At 45.7% G+C, this 624-nt stretch overlaps 1 protein-coding gene across 1 annotated transcript; it reads right to left on the reverse strand.

Moving 5' to 3' along the window:
- Positions 1-243: 243 nt before the first annotated feature.
- PHALS_08280 (uncharacterized protein) lies at positions 244-594 on the reverse strand (the record flags this gene model as incomplete). The annotated part of the gene is made up of 2 exons (XM_024723602.1): positions 244-351; positions 397-594. 2 exons carry the CDS (start codon positions 592-594, stop codon positions 244-246), a joined length of 306 nt encoding a protein of 101 aa, XP_024574562.1.
- Positions 595-624: the final 30 nt, after the last annotated feature.

Here is a 624-nt window from a genome sequence, read left to right on the forward strand (position 1 = left end):
CGGGAACCGAAGGGCCTTGAGCTGAGCTCAAGCTATGGCCCTCAGCTGGTCGGGCTGGACTTTATGTTGCATTCGCATTTCTTCTAGCATTTCTTGTTGGCGTTGAAACAGATCAAACATGCCAGCCATCATTCGTTGCGCTGTCAAGTTGTCGTCAAGTTCCATGGTGTTTTAAATATCCGTGAAGAAGATTTATGCAGAATCGGAAATATATTATTATACACAATTGCCAAAACTTAAATTTTATTGGCAAAAGTGTTGAACGACTTCTTCTTCCTCGGTCTTGCGAGGCTTCTTCTTCTTGGGTTCGTAGCAGACAATGTCTGAAATCTTCTTGTCGATGAGGTTGCGCTAAACGTCAGCGTAGTACGTGAACTCTTCAGCGATATTGATAACGTGCTTGATGCGGTTGCTTTCGATGGCCGTCTTGTTGAGCTCTCGGATGAAGGCTAGGTTGATTCGGACGGTTCTTTCAATAGACTCTTGTAGATCGTGTCGCAGCCGGTCGAGCTTTTCGGTGTATTCTGGCTCCAGGTGGTGAATTCTCTTGAAGTCTTTCTTGGTCAGTGCTTCCTTGGTCTTCTTCTTGGCCATCCAGATCTACAGCACAGAACTCGCTTTGAT

This window comes from Plasmopara halstedii (assembly GCF_900000015.1).
Source record: "Plasmopara halstedii genome assembly, contig: Scaffold_322, whole genome shotgun sequence".
NCBI lineage: Eukaryota > Oomycota > Peronosporomycetes > Peronosporales > Peronosporaceae > Plasmopara > Plasmopara halstedii.